Source organism: Diuraphis noxia, unplaced genomic scaffold (genome assembly GCF_037042655.1).
Source record: "Diuraphis noxia isolate RWA-SAM2 unplaced genomic scaffold, SU_Dnox_SAM2 contig0004, whole genome shotgun sequence".
Lineage (NCBI taxonomy): Eukaryota > Metazoa > Arthropoda > Insecta > Hemiptera > Aphididae > Diuraphis > Diuraphis noxia.
The window spans coordinates 20,771,523-20,791,125 of NW_028301714.1; the positions used below are offsets into that span (position 1 = coordinate 20,771,523).

Sequence of the window (19,603 nt, forward strand, 5' to 3'; positions counted from 1 at the left end):
TAGTGAGAGCTCGGTAACGCCATTAGAATATTTACAAATTATCATTTTTGAGTCAACAATAAAATAAAGCTGCATTGCTTTTATATTATTATATAATTCAATATTGAATAAAAAAACCTCTTCCATTGTTTCACTTGTCATCATAAATATTATATACACATAGTATATAAATGTATAATGTGTAAACTATAAACTATAGACTTTAATTTATGTAACGTATATAATAATTACTACAACTGTATGTAATTTACATGACCAATTAATAGCCAATAACTGTATGTGAAAAAAATTGAACTTACTAACGTCATTCCACACTTTTAGCACAAAATTGTACAAAAATGTATAATGTATATATTTTATAAAACTTTTTTTTTTATTTAGACTTGATTGATTATGTTTTAAGTGAACTTTTTCAATTGTAAAATATTCATGTTTATTATTTGTATATGAAAAAATGAAAACATTGTATCCAAATGTTATATGATGTATAATACATTTAATGTAATATGAGCGTTTTATATTTTCCTAAATAGTTTTACATTTTTAGAGTTGCTATTTTTATATAATAATATAGGTTGGTTTTAAGGGTGTACATTTAAGAATAGGTTCTAACTTTGGTATATACTAATTGTTCGTGATACATTTGACGTATTTGTAATACCTAAGGAGGTAATTTAATACATTTTGTATACCAACACTATGAACTATATGTGTGGTATATCCATGCGCAAAATGTTAAGTATCTTATGTAGGTACACTATTTTACATTTTACATTTTATTAACTATTAACTATTTTATTCACTACTCGATTCATTACACATACAATAATTTACATCTTATAAGCCTCTTTAATGTCACTGGAATGTGACCCCACATCTATTTCACAATTATATCAATGAATACAGTTTATGATTTATTTTCAATTATAGTATTAGCTATTGTTTCCACGGCTATATTTAACTGTTATTTGCATTAAATGTAATATCTCTTTTGCAATACACATGATGCGTGTATGATTCATTGCTGAATACTATTTCAATTGATATCGCTATATTAGTACGCACGTGTGTTCGTTAAATATATTACTGTCAATATTTATATTGATTCCACAGTACAATATTGTAATTAGTGTACTAATATGAACCAAAACTCTAATTATTTGTAACTGTTACTCATTGTTGTATTATACCATACAATTTTTCGCAATTTATTAAATTTAAAATTAGAAGACAAAATATCAATACGAAACATCAACATGTCTAATGAAACAGGAGAAAAAAAACCATAACACTGTAGTTTTGATTTTTAGAAAAATAAAATACATTACAATGCGCCTAAACTAACGAAAGACGACGATGATTGTTAAACTTGTAATGAACTACCTATTTACTGATAAAATAAAATTTTTTTCGAACGGGAAATGCTTTTTGAATTGTGCTGCTTATTGGGACACCCAAAAAATATATATCCCCAAAGACTACCGTTGTGTGTGTGTGTCTCGAATTTCTATTAAATTCAAGTATTTTGTATTTTTTTAATAATTAATAATTATTATAATTCTTAATACTTCGATATACTTACTCATCTACTCATCATAATTTTTTTGTTTAAAACTTCAGAACCTTTTGAACGTTAGGAGTAAGGGATTTTCGTAAACTTTTATGATTTGAGCAATAAATTATGTTCACGTTATTAGTGTGATTAACATTATTGGTATTTGACTCTTGATTTGTATATAATTACAATATTTACTCACACCTATTTTACAATTCATAAGGCGACCAAAATCTAATAAAATAGAGTAAAATATCATATAATATCATATATTGTCACATATTTATTAAATTAAAGATAAATAATAATGAAGTAGGTAGTGAAAAAAACAGAAGAAAATACCGTTAATTTATCGTTATTTCACAAATGCTGTATTAATAATAAGCTAAATATTTTCATGTAAAATATGTTGTATACATTTTTAGCAACACAATACACTACTCCAATATAGACATTAAATGAACGCGTTAAATTGTTTATTTATATTCTCAAATACAAGGGGTTAGGTATTACCTAAAAGTACAAGGGTATTATTGAAAAATGTTAAGAAACTCTGACCATTTTAAAATTCGTTTTCATCGTACTTGCTCAAACACACTTTTGATTCGTTTATATATTTATATGAATAATAATTGTACTTGTTGAAAAAATAATAATAATAGAAAAGTAAATAAATAAAACTATTCTTAAAAACTATTAGTATGAAGATTTTTACCGAATGAATCACATCATACTAATAAAATATTAAAGCAGAAATAAAATAGGAAATAAAAAAAAAATGGATAAGTGGATGACGCTCTGATATACAGTAGGTTAAGTACTAATTTTCAGCTGATTTAGATGGTGCTACATTTAAATTCAATTCAATTATAATTATATTCTAAACTTTTTAATGTAAAAATATATAAAGAGTATTGTATGTATATTATTATATTTTCAAGGTTTTTTACTAAACGAATACCATTTAATTGACATTTATATAAAAAACAAAAAAAAAAAAATTACAATGTCCATCAAAAGCTCAAAACAAGTCATTATATGTTGAAAGTTTTATCAAGCACAAAAATTATAAGTATCTATTATTTATTTTTGAATTATAACAAAATAATTAAATCGTTCGATGATAAATCGAGTAAATATCCAATATTATTGTGAATTCAAATGCTCATAAAAAATTAATTTGACTTCCTGGTAAAAATGTTATTTTTGGTATAAGTAGAAAAACTTATATTGAATAATATTATATAACTATAAATTATATATCAACTATTATATCTTCAAGTTTTTTGACCGAGAGAAAATCGTTGACATTAATTTTTTTTTAAAAAAACTAATAATAATCAAAATTTTCATGTGCCTATAAATAGCCCAATATGAGTCAAAATATTTTAATTATTTTATTATATAGAGAGAATGATAATATATATATTCAGTAAAAATATTATGTATCTACGGTAATTTTTTAGAGTTACATCCAAAACCAAAACAGATTTTGTAAAAATTCCCGTTTTTCTTTATTTTTTTTTCGGCACTTTTGAAAACTGCTAAGAATTTTAAATTTTGACCTTCCAAATGCAAAAACTAAATTATTTTTTTTACATTTTAATATTGAAGCATAATTTATTTGGTCTACATGATTGGTATTTTAAATATAATATATATATATATATATATATTAATGTATAACTATATAATAGGTATATTTTATTATTTAGTGGTGTGTGTGCGTGTGCGTTGTGCGTATAAAGTTTAAATAAACTTATGGTAATAATTTTGTAATCATAAGTTATATTGCCAATACAAATGTCAATTTAAATCATATTGAGTTATGACATAGGCTCTATTTGTGATATTATTTACATTAACAAAATGTTAGTATAATAAAATAACGTATGATATATTAAGAACTAAATAATATAAGTAAGTAATAACATTCAAGTAAATGAGAATAAAATCGTGAAAATTTAAAATTAACCATTTAATAAGTATCCTGTTTTGTAGAAATACACTTTGTATCAAATAATAATATTAATAATAATGTAAAAAAATACTTAAATAATATAACGACAATAATCCACTGTTGATGGATTCTCAGAATAACTTGAATGGCCATAATAGTAAAAGAATATTATATTGCAACAAATTCGTATAAGATAAAAATAATTTTACAAGCATACAGCTATCGAGAAAGTAAACAAGCTTCGCTCAATTTCATGCGGAATTTTATGGTGGTAAATAATAAATGGTTAAGAAAAAAAATTTTTGTTGAATGAACCACAATTTATTTTAGTTTCAATAAAAAATGTTTAGAAATTACTGTTACTTAAAAAAAAAATAATACTTAATATTTCTAACATTTATATGTTATAGTAAACAACATTTAAAATATGATTTAAACTTGATTAGGATATAATAAATTTATAAATTAAATGTGAAATGAACATTAAGAGAAAAAAATGGAACTTAAGAAAAATTAATATTGGCAGTATATTCTTATTCTTAAATATTATATTTAACTATACTTTTTATGAAGCTAAAGAGTTTGCATGTTTGAATGCACTAATCTCGGAAACTATCAGCCCGAAATAACTCACGCTCGAACTTCATATTGGCTCAAGGAGATTGAATAATTTTTAGTTGAAATAACCTATAGAGTTGCCATACAATATGTTTTATATATTATGACGAATTAATACAAGGTTTTACATTATAATAGTAGTAATAATAAATGTTTATATAAAATAAATTGAGTATAAATTCTCAATCATATTTTTTAAGAATTTAAGTTTACAATTTTAATGAACAAGAACATTTTTTTAGTCAAAACTTTATTTTACGTTAAAATTCCCCTTTTTCCGTATTATTTTTTATTTTCGTAATTATTAACAATTGTTTTGGAAAAATAAATAACTTAGTTTATAAGTAATAAATATATTACATTGTAATAATTCAATATTAATAATAAAATAAATGTAGTAGCTTCGTGAAAAATTTAACAACATACAGTATTTTTTATAGTTAAATAATTGAATTTAATAGAAGTTTCTAAAACCATATTATGATGAATTAAGAGGACGCTACACCCGCATGTGTTGTCTCCGTCTTACAAGTGCGTAACATTGCAAAAACTGTTTCGCGCGGGAAAGAACCGAGAAAGATACAGTTATAACTAAGAAATGAAATTTTCACCACATAAAAAGGAGAATTTTGTCTGTGAAATATCGTTTTTATTTTTTCGATATCACTTATACAAAAAAAATTTTTATTGTTTTATAATATATTAATTTTGTGTTTTTTAAACATGAATAACTTTTTTTGTAGTTCTAATATCGAAAAAATAAAAACGATATTGCACAGACAAAATTCTCCTTTTTATGTGGTGAAAATTTCGTTTCTTAGTTATAACTGTATCTTTCTCGGTTCTTTCCCGCGCGAAATAGTTTTTGTAATGTTATGCACTTGTAAGACGGAGACAACACATGCGGGTGTAGCGTTCTCTTAATATACTTAGATAGTAATATAGGCTGACTGGCTAGAATTGGTTTTCACTCAGAAACATTTTTTCGTTGACAGGGACATTTCATTGAATCAAAATTCAACACTTAAGAATTTAAGAAGATATAATACACACGCAGTACCTATGTGTTTTTTAAGTTCAACACATATTTTATATAGGCTAACTGTAGGTATACTCAAGGACGAGGTATACTCGACACCTACTTTTCAGAAATGAAATTGTCTCATTTTCCATATTTCATTATTTTTTACCTGATTGATTTTAAAAGTCGAGGGAATTTTCAAATTTTACTACCTCCTCAAAAACACAAAAATTAAGAGCACACATCATTGTAAAGTCAATACATTCACCGCTCCATTCAAAATTTAAAAAACTTTAATTTATCATTTTTACACATATATACATAATTTTTATGAAATAACCAATATGTTTAATTTCTTTTTTTATATATGTATATATTAAATAGGTTGGCTGGTTAAAAGCAGAAGACCAGACCATATTAAGTTTACACGAACGTGTAGTTACCGAAAACCGAAGAATAGACATAGATGTGGATAATAACACGTATTGGAGACTCAAGATTCGGCAACTACAAAGATCTGACAAAGGATGTTATATGTGCCAGATTAACACGCATGTCATGAAAAAACAAATTGGTTGTGTAGACGTAAAAGGTAATTTTTAAGATTTATCTTATGTTATGTTTACATTACAACATATATAATTAATAACTGAAAACAGATAACTCATGAATAATTTTTTTAAATTTTTAAATATAAAAATGTAAAATTATATTGGTATATGAAAATCAAATTTGAACTTATGTTGGAGTATATGTATGATATAAATACACGTATGAAGTGTTATTCTATTCTTAAGACTTTGATTTTTAATTTCTAATGCCTTTAATCATAATTCAAAATAATATTATTATCATGTAACTATTACAAAATATATTTATACATATTAACACTATATATTATATACACTACAAAAATAACAATAAATTATTTCAACAATATTTATTTTATTTAAATAACAACATATTTATAACGTCAATGTAAAGAGTATTTTTTAAATATTTGTTTTTTTTTTTTTTTTAATTACGTATTGATTAGGCAGTTTTCATTACGTAATTTAAATGTAGGAGTTGTGTTAACTTCGTCATAGCTACTTTCTAAACAATTTAATTGTCTATAAATTATAATATCCACATGAGATGGGACCCCCCAAATTTATGTGTAAAGTATTTTTATAATATCAGTTTTTTTTTTTTTTTTTTTTTTTAAGTGTTTCTGACATACAAGGTCATGGAACTTATTGATATAATAAAACATTTTTAACACATGAAGTTGTTAAGCGTAAATTAATTACAATATATACAGTAAATTACAGTAAATTACAAAGATGAATAAATAAATAATAAAATATGACATCATAATAATTAGTTAATCTAAGTGTATTTTTTTTTTTTTTTTGTATAGTATATCTTATTGGTGTTGAGAAAGGGCATCATGAGGACGTCCGCACTTGAGACGCCGGAGGGTAGGCTTATCGCTGAGTTTGAAATATTTTGCACTTTTGGCGTTGTTTAGTTGGCTAAAAAAATTTATTGAGAGATACTGTCGGGAGTCTGAAGTCTGTATGAAGTGCTTCGTTTTTGACGAACCACGGCGCGTTGGATATTATGCGTAGAATCTTGGACTGAAAGACTTGAATTTTATTTATGTGAGTTTTGGCACAGTTACCCCAGATAGGAGCAGCATAGAGTATTAATGGTCATAGAATTTGCTTATAAAGAAGCAGGGGGCACTTCCAGCTTAAGGCAGTTTGACGGTTGATTAAGGGATAAAGAATTTTGAGTCGTTGGTAGCCTTTTGGAGTTTCGAAGAAATGTGAGGGTTCCAAGTTAATTTTTTATCTAAGATAACTTCTAGATATTTTATAGTTGGAGACCAGGATATGTAGTCGCCATTAAGTACTAGAGATGGAGGGGTATTGGGACGACAAAGTGTAAATAATACTGCTGTACTTTTTGAGGGGTTTAAGATAATTTTCCATTTTTTCGCCCAGATCTTTATTTTGTTTAAGTGGCACTGTATATTATTAGTGGCAATGTGTACGTCACTGAAGCTTGAATAGACAACACTGTCGTCAGCGTAAAAAGAAACTTCTGTGTTACGTGTAGTGGGAAAGTCCGCGATATATAAATTAAAAAGCAGGGGATAAATTGTTGATCCTTAGGGAACACCAGCTGTTATTTTTTTTATTGATGAACTGGTGTCATTTATGCGAACTGCAAAACAACAGTAAGAGATAAAAGATTTAATTATATTAAAGATTGCAGGATGGGTATTTAAAGTTTTTAATTTGAGCAGTTGGCTGTCGTGCCAGACACGATCAAAAGCTTGCAAAATATCTAAAAAAAACTGTACCAGTGTGAAGTTTTTCTTCAAAACTATTATTTATGTGTTCAGTTAGGCGGAGGAGTTGTTGCGTAGTTGAGTGTTTCGGTTTAAAACCAAATTGATGATGTGGAATGGCTTCAGTTGCATCTAGATGTTTTGTTAACCTGGTGTATATGATTTTTTCAAACATTTTGGAGACTGAAGATAGTAGACTTAAGGGCCGGTAACTGTTAGGGTTTGTGTTATCATTTCCCAGTTTTTTTTTTATCATTATAATTGAAGCTTTTTCCCAGTCAGTTGGAAAGTGGCCGATTTTTATTAATGAATTAAATAAAATAGACAGATATATGATTGCTTTATTTGGGATTTTTTTTAATATAGCATTTGTGATGAGATCGTGTCCTGGAGATTTTTTGTTTGATAATCTTTTTATTTCATTAACTTCGGTAGGAGTGGTCTAGGGAAGTATGTTTTGTGGAAGAATATCTGGTTCAGCTAGTTTGTTGTACACCGCGGTTTCTGTCTACCTACCACATTGTTCGGTGAGAAAGTATTTTCTAAGGTTTTGGCGAAGAGTTCGCATTTTTCAACATTTGAATTTAGGTAGAGGTTATCAGATTTTAATGGAGGTATAACACCAGAGTTTGGTTTGATTAAACGTTTGATAGCGAGCCATAAGTTGAATCCGAAGGATGAATTGTAGATAAGAAATTTTGTTATGAAGTTATTCTATTTTCTTCCAGTAAAATTTTGACTTTTTTAGTGAGATAATTAAGATTTTTTCGGTCTACAGTTCGCCTATGGAGCTGCCACAGTCTCATGGTTTGGTGTTTTATTTTTATCAATTTTAGAATAGAAGTTGGTATTATTTGAGAAAATGTATAATTTTGAGATATGTTACAAGACGGTTTTGAACAGTGTTCCGCTGCTAGATGGATAATTTTCTGGAAATGGTTTGTGGCGTCAGCTGCTGTAGTGTTATTATGTTTTTCGGGATTTTTATATTATGAGTTATATAGGTTTTAAATTTTTCCCAGTTTGGTTTGCCGTTTATAAGTTTACGCGATTTTGTAGATACACTTATGGCGCCCCCTATTGTAATTTTTACGGGCAGGTGGTCTGAGTCAAGTTCAAATAGATGCTCTTGATGAATTGATAGAGGTATTGATTATAATAAAATTACGTCTAGTATGTCCGGATTTCTATTTTGGTCATATGGATAATAAGTGGGGGAGTCGGATGAAGAGATAATTGTTGAAGTATTTGAAAGGTATTTATGTAGTTTATGACCATTTTGGTTTGTCGTTTGGTAGTTCCAAGTAGTATGTTTGGAGTTCAGGTCACCAATAATCATTACTTTTTGAAAACTGCAAGGCATTTTTTCGAAATCATTTGTGTACATTTTAAAACTTGGTGATTGATATGCGCTACTTAGAGTTGTAATTACATTGTTGATAGATATAGTAATTGACAATGCTTCCAGTGATTGTAGAACAGGTATAAAAGTGTGATGGTGTTTTATTTTAGATTTAATTATAATAGCTACGCCGCCTGAAGGTCGAACTGCTAATCTGTCTTTGCGATAAGTGACATAGCCATTAAATTTTATTTTATCTGCATTAATTAAATGCGTTTCGCTGATACAGGCTATATCTACATTGTGGGTGTTCAAAAATGCAGCAAAAATATTTATATTTTGTTTAAGTCCATTTGCATTCCAATTTATGATAACTAAATTTGCATTATGAATATTATTGAAGTTTACTGCCATTTACTTGACTTAATAACGTTGGAATATATTCGATGACTTTTTTTATAATTTCTTGTAATAGAGAATTTATGGTAGGCATTAGTAACTAACTGCAGAAGCTCGCTTTGGATATTTGGTTGGAAGGGAAGTGGTTGCTGGTGTTCGTAGGTATTTGTTTTTGTTATCTCAGCATAGGACTGTTTGTTGTTATTACTGAAGACAGGTGGGTTTGTGCTATTCTTAGAGAGGAGATTAGATGTAACAATTCGTGACGTGGATGGGTGATTGTTGCTATATATATTAACTTCAGTATCAGACTGTTTATGGGTAGTGGAGTTTTTTGATTTTGTTTGACGAGATTTATTTTTTTAAAGTTAGCTGTATAGCTTCGGTAATTGGCTGGGTGATTCGCTAGACAATTTACACAGGTAGGGGGGTAGATAAGTCTTTTGTACAGGTGGAATAGTGATAATCTCCCGAACATTTTACGCATCTGGGTGGAAGCTTACAGAAGTTTTTGGTATGCTGGAATCTTTGACAATTTTGGCATTGAGGTATTTTAGAATCATTTTTATGGTTTTCGATAGAAATAATACAGTTTAGTAGACGGTCTACCAAAAATATATCTTTTGCCGTTTTTTCGAGAGTACCGCTACAATCGGTATGGGCGATTTATGTTTATTTTGGAGATGAGTTACTGAGACAACAGTGAAATTTAAATCTGTAATTGCATTAAAGATTTGTTCTTCAGGTATATATGTGGGAAGGTTTCTAATTATGATGGATAAGTTTCGGTTTTCTGGAAATTGATACGTGTGATATTTGATTTTAATTTCGGTAAAATATTTAGTGATAGTGTGGTAGTCATCGACCGATGTGAGATTAAGTCTCAAGACAGTATTTTTGTTGGCTATGCTAAACTCATCTATTATCATTGGTGTTAATGTGTCACGAAAGTGAATATAATCTATGATATCGTAAACATAGAGAGGTGGTATTTTTTGTCTTACCTCCGGCGTATCAATTTCTATGTTGTCTGATTGATCGTTGTCGGTGTCTACTAAGTCCAATAAAGATGAGAATTTGTTTTTGATGTTTTCCCGAGGTGAAAGAGCTAATGCTAGCTGTTCGTTTGTGAGCGGTGTTAGAAGGATTAGGCGGCTTGATAATGGGCGCCATGCCCGAGGTTTGAATATGAACACAGAACGCGAGTAGTAAATCAGTTACGAACGGACAACCGGGCGGTGCACGTAGACTGATAATATCAGTTAGGTTATAAAATCAAAAATTTTGCTCAGAAAGATATTTTACAAAATAAAAAGAGAAAAATCACGTGAATAGCCTAAAGGTTATCCAATTTTAAAAGTACTGCGATACTGCTTACATCATATGAATTATTTTATGTTTTGTTGTTACTTTTTTTTCTACGATATAAGATTTATCATAATAATCAAAATGTGACGTTTAATTATTTATAGCAACTGCTGAAAACATTAAGCTTTTCGGATAATTCTCTATTTATTAAAAATTAATTCAATCGATTTTAATTCTGTTTACGATATATTTTCAAATTTTTTCGACTGTCATAATATTTTTATCTTCATTGTTAAACGGTGCTTAAAATGTCATGGGCTTTGAAGTTAGTGCGTATTCTGTTATTTAGGTACACCAGAATATTATTAATGATCATTATTGGTGCACTGGCGTAGGTAGGATATGCGTACCTTATATTATATTTAATTAATGTTAGCTGTAAAAGTAAATACTATAAATAATGATAATTTTAAAATTACAAAAATATTTATCAGAGATTGGTTTATTTAAGTGTTAATAAGATTTTTTTTTAATATTAACTGACTTTTCTTATAAACAACATAATATGATAAACAATTTTTAAAATATATGCGTAGTAATATTTATAATATCATAATAGAATAAATTATTAGAATAAAAAAGATAAATATAAGTTTTCAAATTAAAAATGTAATAAATAATGTAATATTATATTCTTAAGTTTTCTTTTTTTTTTTAATAATAATGTACAGTTGTTTAATTATAAACAAATCATATTAATTAAAATAGCTTTGATTTATCTCTATAATCTCTTAAAAACATATTCTAATTTTTTGCATTTTTACATAATTCAAACAACTCCGTTTAGGGGCTATTTGACTGAAGGAATCGATGCGACAGGATACACGATGCAGTTGACTGATGTGGCCACACGCATTTATAGCAACAACCACTGCGATATATTTTTACTCATTTGTCACACTCCCTTAGAGACTTTGCACTTAAACCATTTATCGAACGACTATAATGACAATTAATTTCATTAAACTTTATATTGTAAATTTCTGTTACAGATTGCACAAATTAAAATAAATATGTTAAAAAAAAAAAAAAAAACTTTATATTAATCAACATACGTATTATCGTTGGCCTATAAATCGTTTGAGTCTCGTATTATTACCACAGTTTGTACTTACCAGTGGTGACGAGAATAGCAACCATTGTCATATTATATTTAAAACGTTTAAGCAATTGTATTTTAATTAAACTTTAACGATATCAGTTTAATAATAAAAAGGTTATGCAATAAAAACGTATTTTTAATTTTTTCGATGAAAATTATTTATTATTAATCCATAATATCGACTCGGAGAAAATGTAATAAAAAACATGTGCTTTCTGTATGATCAATTTTCAAAGGACTTACTTATTATGCTTAAGTGAGCTGTTAGAAAATATAACATGCAATAAAAAAAATTAAGATTTCTATGTACAAACTACCGGCAAGTCACCTTATATTTAGTATTTATAATATTATAACTACATGAACACGTGTTTATTTCAACAGCAGCCGAAACATAATACACAACTCTATAACTGAAACAACAGTTATTTTTCCTAAGTTATTTTTCGTTTGTACACCAGATTTTAGTAGAGTTTTGGTCTCAGTTTTAATCGTATGGCAAAAAAAAAAGCTCGATGCCAATTATTGTCTGACAAATATTTTTACTTTTAAAAAGGTCTTTTGTCACGTACTCGAAACCCATTTTGGCGAAATAACAGTCCAAGTTTATGATTGTCTTTTTTTGTCATGTTTCTCAAGCAAAATATTCAACGATCTTAGTTTTAAAATTTAATAAAACTTATAAAAGTGGTGCTTATATTTTACATAATTAAAAGATTAATAAAATATTTTCATGTTTTTCTCTGTAGTCAGGCTACAGTATTTTATATTACCTAATTTATTTATAGATCACATATTTCTAATTAAAAATATTGCAGCATTTAATATTGTACAAAACATAAAGCAATGTATATTAGGTATAAAGTTAAAAATAAACTAAAAATATATTTTGATCACACATATATATATATATTATACACATATTCGATAAAAGTTAAACACTGAGAGGAGCAATGAAGGAATTGATTTTTCGTTGCGGGTGTTTTTTATATTTATTATCACTTATTAGTATAGTAAAAATGCTTCTATTTTTAACTTTGAAAAGAATTTCTGGTAGAAAATTGAATCTAGTTGGTATTTTAGGAGAGAGGATCAAAGATTTATTGTCGTTTAATTATAATAAAATCAAAATGTTGGGTTAAATGTTGATCCAAAATATGTATGTCTTGGGTTAAGAAGGTGTCAATAAATTTTGGGTATGGTTTTGGGTGTTACGTATTTATTGATGCCCACCACGTAGTGATACATAAAGATCGGATAATCTGTTAAGCTTAAATTATAGATGTTATTATGGTATAGAGTAAACACGAAAGACGAGCTTCCAGTTACTCGTTAGTTCCCGAAGTTTAAACACATGCTGTGTGAGTGACGTTATTTAAATTTTCTGTTTACCGTACGTGATAAAACTAAAATTAACTGATATGGTTTTTCATTACGTATAAGGTTTGTTTTTGTGTCATACCAGCACCTTTTGTGACGCAGCTATAAATCGTGTACATCATCCTGCACATGCGTGTCTAACAGGAGAAAAATGAAACCCAACTAATTTATAAAAGTTATGTATAATATGTTAACATACCTGGCTGTTATGGAGAGCTCTATAATATGGGAAATTATAAAATTGTGATCTTAATAATATTCAAAGCTAATTTAAATATATTATACTACACGGTACACGCATACAACATACAACCAATATCTGAGTATAATACATTTAGTTGATTTTAGTAATAGTGATTTTTAATAGATAACTTTGAGTTAGTCAAAAAATAACGAAAACAGTAAAAACAATCTTACATTGTGTATGAATACTAAATTTAATTTAATATAACATCCGTATTTTAAATAAATTTTACATGATATTTATAAAAGTTATGTTAAATACATTTTATATAAAAAAATATTAGACCTATCTGCAATAATTTTTTTTTTTAAGTCGATTAATTTTTACACTACTTTTTTAAAACAAAACTAAAAATACCTTATTTTTTATACATAGACACATATATATTTGTTTAATTTCAAAAGTGTGATTATTTATAATTTATAAATTACAGTTTTTTACATAAATAAGAGGACAAAATTATAAAATAGTATTTATCTGTAACTTATTTTCGATATTTCGGTATTTTCCGTGACATTTTGAGTAATTTTTTTAAGAATAATTTTTTTTATATTTTTAGTGGATTTATTTTTTTTCCATTATAGTTTTCTTTTATATTTATATTGTATGATTCATTATACATTATATTTATACTTGTTACACTATTCTAATTTGAAATTCACGAGTAAAATAATACACCGATTGAATTTTTGGAACCATATATTACATTCTGAGCGGAGCGATGAATGTATTGATTTTACCATGATGTGTGTTTTTTTTTTTGAGTCTGTCATCACGTTTTAAGGCATTAAAAAATATTTTGAAAATTTTATCAAATATATAAAACGCCTATATAAACATTCAGTCAAAATTTCAAGTATCTGCGGTAATTTGTTTTAGAGTTACACCAAAATAAGGAAATCGCTAAAAGTGAAAATCCAATGTTGTAAAAATTTAAATTTCAAATGCTCATAAAAATTTAATTTGAATTTCCGGTGGAATTTTTATTTGTGATAAAGATTGAAAAACTTGTAAGGAATCTTGTATTAAATTTTTAAATCTTAGATTTAAAAAGAAAATTTTTTATGAATTTCTAGCTTAAAATAATTTGTGAATTTTCGTGATTTTTACGTATTTTGTCAAAATTCAAACTTTGAATGCTTATAAAAACTATGAATTTCTTTTATTTTTCAACTGCTATTGTAACAATATATTAAGAGCCATGTATTAAATTTTCAAGCTTTTCTGCCAAACAAATAAATTTTTATCGATATTAATTTAAAAAAAAACTAATAATGATCGAAAATTTGAAATGCCTATGAATAGTTCAACTTAAGTCGAAATTTTTTGAAAATTGCACGGTGGATAGAATATACTTATATAAACATTAGGTGAAAATTTCATGTATCTATGGTCATTTGTTTTAAAGTTACATCAAAAACCAAAATCGATTTTGTCGAAAAATGAGTGTGCGTAAAATTTCCCGTTTTTCCCTTAATTTTTAGTTTGTTTTTCTCAATTATTTAGAAAAGTATTAAGAATTTTTTACTTTTGACCCCACAAAGTACCAACTAGATTATCTTTCTGATCGAACGAGGTACTGAAGTCAAAAATCGAAGCACTTTTAATACCTTAAAACGTGATGACAGACTAAAATAAAAAAACACACATCATGGTAAAATCAATACATTCATCGCTCCGCTCAGAATCTAAAAATGATCAATATTTTTTCTAAATAATCGAGATTAACAAATTAAATATTAAGGGAAAAGCGGATAATTTCACGCTCAATCAGTTTTCGACAAAATCGATTTTGGATTTTGATGTAACATTAAAACAAATGAGTATAGATACATGCAATTTTCACCGAATGATTGTGTAATTAAATTCTATCCACCATGAAATTTTCAAATAATTTTGACTTAAGTTGAACTATTTATAGGCATATAAAATTTTCGACCATTATTAGTTTTTTTTTTTAAAATCAATATCGATAAAAATGTATTTGTTGGGTAGAGAAGTTTGAAAGTTTGAAAATGTAATAAATGTCTCCTAACATATTTTTACAATAGCAGTTGAAAAATAAAATAAATTCATTGTCACAATTTTTTTTTTATAAGCATTCAAAGTTTTGACCAAATACGTAAAAATAAAAAAAAGCATATTATTTTAAGCTAGAAATTCATAAAAAATTTTCTTTTTAAATCTAAGATTTGAAAATTTAATACAAGGCTCCTAACATATTTTTTCAATAGAAGTTGAAAAATAAAAGAAATACATAGTCACAATTTTCTTTTACAATCATTCAAATTTTAATTTTGACAACATACGTAAAAATCACGAAAATTCGCAAATTATTTTAAGCTAGAAAATTCATAAAAATTTTTCTTTTTAAATCTAAAATTTGAAAAATTTTATTAATCTATATAATATATCCTAGACAAATAAACCGTCTTCGCTCTGAATCGTTTTTCGTATACAATGATATAATATCATTGGATTTAAATTTAATTTCATCCATTAAAGTAACCCACTTATAACATGCTGTACAGCAGAACGACATCCACGACTTACCGTCTTTTTTTTTTTTTGTTCTTAATTTATTTGTTATGAGTTCTATATAATGATCATTCCATTTGCCACGATGTAAATTTTTATATCATTATAATATTTAAAGATTTTGATTGATTTTACAAATGTTTACCATTTAAATATATATTTAATCAAACAGAATACATTATATAATATGTTATTTGGAATATTACATATTATACAGATTTTAGATTTTCGTGCAGTTTCGTGTGGGGCTATGCCAATAGGTTACCAATACGAATAACAACCAACAGCTATTTTGGCTAATTCAGAATTTGGCAAAATTGCACATTTGTGTTACTAGAGATAGGACTATCTACTCTCTTATTCGTAGATCTTACACCTAGATTGGTAGTTCGTTCCTGGCCAAGAGTCCAAGACTATATTTTTATAAATTTTGTAACTGTTTCATATATCACACAATTATTCTAAACATTTGAATATATAATTTCTTTTTATGTTTACCTCTGGCATAAAAAACAGTATTTAGATTTTTATAATTCCTCCATTCATGTACTTAATCATAATCATAATTATAATGTAGTTTTTTTTTTCATAGTTCCACCGGACATCAAAGATGAAGAAACTATATCTGACATCACCGTAAAGGAAGGTGAAAATGCTACATTGGCGTGCAAAGCTAAAGGCAATCCACCACCGAGAATTACTTGGAAGCGAGAGGATGGTCATAAGATAGCTATAAAAAACAAATCAAAAAAAACATTATGTGAGCAATTACGTAGTAATTTAATAATTTTAATATGACGATCAAATAGCCTAACACTAAAAAAATGTACTTGGAATATAATATCAATATTTTTTTATTTTATATTTCTTTATTTTAAATACACTATAGTTATAACATGCTACTAACTAAAAAGTATAAAATATTGATATATTCAAAAATCCTAAAATTCTAAAAAATAAACTACTCGACTTACATAACTATGTCTACCATCGATATTTTTATTTTAAATTAGATTTACAAATTGGCTATTTTAAATTTTTCTAAAATTGTTTTTTTTTATATTATACGTGTTGTTTAAGTGACTATAATATATGAATAAAAAAAAACAAATTGATCAAAACAAAAGTTTTTTTTTACACTGTATATCAAATTAAAAATATTTATTTTTCGAATTTAAACATTTAAACTGTTAGTTTTATGGATATTATAATATTAATAATTGAACTTGACGTCAAGCCTGAGCGTAATGTTTACCGAATGTATTACAACACATATTCAGAGTAAGATATAATATACTTATCAGGAACTGTACTATTCTTCTAACTACATTAATATAAATGTTGTCAATGATATTATCTGACGGATGGGCAGTTTAAAATCCACGTCAGTGAAAGTATATACATGACGTGTGATTATAGATGAAAAATATAGTGTTATGTTATGTACCTAAACAGGTAATATTTTATTCATTCCCTCTTCCATTCGTTTAGTTATTCATTCGATAATAGGAATCTGATTTTACCACATAATATTGTAACTTGTATTTTTATATCTCTGCAAAATGTTGCCAGATTATTTTTATTATTCGGCTAATATAGAAAAATGATTTAATAATTTTTGTCACATCACAATACTTTAACATTCGATCTCTAGAATTCTATTTGATTATATAAAGTATAATCTACGAGGTGGCCAATTTAATGTCAGACACTCTTGTACATCAGGATATCTTACGTTTTTGAAAAATATTTTTAGATCACTATAATTCGTTACAAAATATCATTGATAGAAATAAATAAGTTTTTCTATTTTTATGAAACTATATTTTTATTTACAGCATACTTTCTTAAACTTCTCCAAAATTAAATACATTTGTATGCATTGTAACGAAAACACAACACTTGATTTTTCGTATTTATATTTTTTGCGTGTTTATTTTCATTAACTTTTATGATACAAATATAATTGGGATTTTACAATATTTCTTTTCAATCATTTATACTCTTTACGAGTTTACAACAAAAAATAATTTATTTAGGGGTAACATAGAACATGGGGGGGAATGCGTGTGCAAAGACTCACGGTTTTTATGTCGGGTTTTGAGGTGGCTCGGTTTGGACGGCGTCTTCCCTCAAGACAAATGGTAGGTCTGTCTACTCCGATACAACGGAGGATTGACTGCTACGGAAATTGACACACGGCGTTGGGAACGTTCACTCCGATACAACGGAGGATTGACTGTTACTGGTAGGCTTGTGGGCGACAACGGAACTCTGCAGACGGCGATAGAATGATCCGGCGGCTTCGGTGTGACGTATGACTGGATACTGGCTGCTCTACTCTGACGGTGGCGCTCAGCATGCACGGGCAGGTCGACACCGTATACGACGTGCGGTTGCGGCGTATTAGGGAGTTGCCGGGTCAGACTATATGGTTGAACATCCGTTCTTGTCAATATTGCTATTGGCCGGCTTGTTCCAGTCTGGGGCAAATTTCGCTGTTGTTCGAGTCACAAATAATATCCGTTCTTGCCAATATTGCTATTGGCCGGCTTATTATTATTCTTCGCAGCGGGGAGAACGTTGATCGTATGGTGCTCAGCGGCCTGTATATCTGTTATACTGGGAACGCTGGTCCCGTATAGTTTTGATGTAAACTTGTACCTGATTTCTTTCATTTTTCGGTGGTTTATTCATGTATTTAATGTAAACAGAAGTATCTAAATTATAGTTTAGATTCCCAGGAAAAAGAATATGATACTGGCGATTTAATCCGATGCTTGGTTCGATGCGAAAACTCGCTTTCCCTGTGTGCACCGATACAATGACGTGCGGATGCGCGCCATCTATATATCCTGGCGGCAGACGCGCGTAGTCGCCGAATTGCTTTTCCGCGGCGGTACTCATTTGCGAGTGTTTGTAAATAGGTAAAACTAGAGCGCGCCACGTATTTGATCGCTCCGTTTTATCTCATTACATTGTCCCCTTTTTTATTTTTTTTTTTTTTTTTTTTTTTTTTTTTAAATTGGTAATTTGAGGGTGACAAGCAAAAAAAAAAAATAAAAATAAAAACTGAAATTTTGATTCTTTCGAAGACACTGGCCTTTAGCGTTTGTGTTGGCGCTTGTAGTCACGAGTGGCTTTTGTTTTTACCTTGTATAAAAGGCGTTTCAATCGGGTGTTGGACACGTTCTGAAACTCTTTTAAGTGGTCCCTTGTTGCCCATAGGCGTTGCCGGATTTCTTGGAGCGCTTCGGGTTTATCCGTAATCATATCTCTTATCCGTGTAATGATGATTTCTGACTCTGTTTCACTGTGTTGGGAGGAAGTTTCCTCGGTGTCATTTGCTTCTGGGGTTGTGGTAGAGACTTGCTGAATCTCATCTGGAGTTTTGGATTGATCGGGTACTTTTTCCCAACATTTTAAGAATGCATTCCATGTGGTCTCCGTGGCAGAGGGACGTCTCTGTGCTATTACGGTCGGAGGTATCACATATGCTGGTTCCAAGTGATACTGTGTTCTCTTGGCCTCTTCTTGCCGGTAAAACATTGCGATCTTCTTCTTCTGATTAGTTGTCAACAGATTGTCAATGGTAGTCACCTCGATCTTGTTGAGGGCATCTCTCTTCTTTAGCTTGGCCAATGGGATCTGGACGAACATGTTGCTCTGGTCCTAGAAATGAGTTTTTTACCTAGTGGTCTTCTTGGTTACATACATGGTTCTCACAGGCAATTT

At 28.2% G+C, this 19,603-nt stretch overlaps 1 protein-coding gene across 5 annotated transcripts in view; it reads left to right on the plus strand.

The window, feature by feature from the left end:
- The window catches only part of LOC107167252 (neurotrimin-like), a 227,858-nt gene that overhangs the window by 156,987 nt on the left and 51,268 nt on the right, over window positions 1-19,603 (plus strand). For all 5 annotated transcript variants that reach the window (XM_089227447.1, XM_089227446.1, XM_089227445.1 and 2 more), the window contains 2 exons: window positions 5,539-5,746; window positions 16,461-16,628. In XM_089227447.1, the coding sequence (XP_089083573.1) occupies window positions 5,539-5,746; window positions 16,461-16,628 (376 nt within the window). The remainder of the gene's footprint in view (window positions 1-5,538; window positions 5,747-16,460; window positions 16,629-19,603) is intronic.